The sequence below is a fragment of the Calliphora vicina genome, chromosome 2, assembly GCF_958450345.1.
Source record: "Calliphora vicina chromosome 2, idCalVici1.1, whole genome shotgun sequence".
In the NCBI taxonomy this organism is placed as follows: domain Eukaryota; kingdom Metazoa; phylum Arthropoda; class Insecta; order Diptera; family Calliphoridae; genus Calliphora; species Calliphora vicina.
Window position 1 is genome coordinate 1170680 of NC_088781.1, and position 2358 is coordinate 1173037.

Consider the following 2358-nt stretch of genomic DNA (forward strand, 5'->3'; position numbering starts at 1 on the left):
CACTTTCCAAGAACATTTTCAGTTGTAGTAAAAGGGAGTTCTTGAAAAGAAGAGCACTTGAAAACTGTGTATGGATTGATGTGATGAAGAAACATGCAAAGGGAGATTGTTTGGAAATATTTAAAATTAAAGTAGATTTGAGAGAAATAAAAAACTTTCTAAAACTCATATTTAAAAGTTTACAAAGATCAGAGGAGCAATTCGACTTTGAGACGTTGGTTTGCAAGACATTAAGGTATATGAAAAGTTAAACTGGAAGAGTATGAAATCATACCGAATTGTAATTTTAGCGAAGCTGATACGCATTTAAACATGTTCGAATTACTCCATGGAGAAAAGAACAAGTTGAAGGAAGAGTTACAAGATTATGAGTTTCGTTATAATGCTAGACAATTTACAAAGCGTCAAACTAAACAACAACTCATATTATGGGACATAGAAGAAACAATGTTAAATGCGCAAAGTATTTGATTTATTGTTCATATATGTATGTAATCGTATTAAATTTTAACAAATTAAAGCCTGGAATCCCGTAGAAATGCGTTTCGAAATAAACTGGTACCAGTGTAAAACAGAACAGGCCCAATTACAAAACGCTTTAAATGAAACTGGTGTTCAACAAGTGATTGAGCAATATAAGTTGGTAATGCTGACAGAACAAGTATCTGGCGATAACATCCTTGATATATATAATACCTTATCTGAGGTATGACAAACTATTCAAAAAATATTGAGATTTTATAAATGCATTCCTTATCCCCAGCAACATAAACATGACATTAATGTGCTACAAAATCGTTTTGATTTTGATCATGATGAAATTGATAATAAAATTAATTACACCCGTTTGCAAATCTCCAAATTAAAAGAACAGCAAAACATACTTAGCGAACAAATTGAGGAGTTTCATGAGCAAATTATAAAGCGTTTGGAGAAAGCGGAAGTGAACGTCAGGAGCAAGAATTCGAACGTTTAAGATTGGTAAAGTTTAAACAAAATTATGATTTTTTAAAGCTTAATAGTGTTTTTAATATTTGTAGGAGGAAGAAGTTTTCTTAAACAAGCAGAACAACAAGAAAGATCGTTATATTAAAAGTGAAACCAAAGCGAAAATTAGAATTTAAAATCGAAACTTATAGCCAATATGGTCTATTAATATGGTCTGTGCAACTCTACAACAATATAAAAACAAAAAGAAATACAGGCATTTTGCTTGTGTAAAACTATACTGAGGTTGTCAAAAGCAGCGTACATTTCAAGGCGAATTCACAATAAGGTGGTGTCGATAGCACAGCTAATCACTTGCTTAGATGCTCAAGCTCGAATTCGAATTCACTAAAGTTTGTTATTGCGAATACCACAACAAACTCAAAAGCTACAAAACCAAAAGGCAGACTTTGACAGCTCCAGCCAACATAAACAAAATTTTTGACAAGCACAGTATCAAGGCGAATTCATACAAGGTGGTGTCAGTTCTACAAAAACAGCTATTGGTCTTAACAAATGTCAAAAAAAACAAAATGAAAAATTAAACAAATAAGAATTTAAACTTAATATAGTGTAGATAATTGAATAGTGAAGGCTTTAATTATTTATGTAAACAATAACTTTTTTTGTTAATAAGCTTAGAATATATAGATATTTAAATATAAAAACAAGCTTTGACAGTTGTTAGAACCAAAAAGCGGAAAAAAATTATCTGCTGTTTGACTGACTCCACCTTGTATAAATTCGCCTTACACAGTATGTAAACACAAAGGAGCAAAAAACGATCAGCTGATTAGTTTCACAGACCTTGCTTATAGCATTGAATGACTTACATCCATTAACACAATGTCTTGTTATGTTGAGATGTGTTTATTATTTGTTTACATTTCTATTATACAGAAATCGTAACTCCTCCTTTAAAAATTCTTACAAATCGTATCACTAGCTTAGGGGGAAACCAGCTTTAGAAGTTCTATATTTATTACCATTTATTCTCCAGTGGAATTCACTGTGCATTTTATACAAAAACACATACAAAATGTTTGTTGGAAAAATCGTGATAAAGTCATTGCATATCTTAGGGGTTTACTTATATATTTGGAGAAATGAAAATTAACGATTTATATTGAAAAGCCATGCAAATCATCAAAGTCGAAGAATCCAAACAGGTTTTAATAAATAAAAGATTGTAAAGAATTTTTAATGGTTTTTAAGGAAGAAAAATTGTATTTCTTTAATTAATTCATTTCTTTATAGAATGAACTACACAATTTAATTTAGAAACAAATAAGCCTAATTGACAGAATACAAAATAACAAAAAGTAATAACTAAAATTCACTTAAATTTCCTTTAGTTGCTTCGATTTTTAC

The 2358-nt window shown here is 30.1% G+C and overlaps 1 protein-coding gene across 1 annotated transcript; it reads left to right on the top strand.

The window, feature by feature from the left end:
- The first annotated feature begins 297 nt into the window (after positions 1 to 297).
- LOC135949980 (uncharacterized) lies at positions 298 to 1433 on the top strand. The gene is made up of 4 exons (XM_065499453.1): positions 298 to 463; positions 522 to 706; positions 764 to 981; positions 1041 to 1433. Exons 1-3 carry the CDS (start codon positions 313 to 315, stop codon positions 974 to 976), a joined length of 549 nt encoding a protein of 182 aa, XP_065355525.1. The 5' UTR covers positions 298 to 312; the 3' UTR covers positions 977 to 981; positions 1041 to 1433.
- Positions 1434 to 2358: the final 925 nt, after the last annotated feature.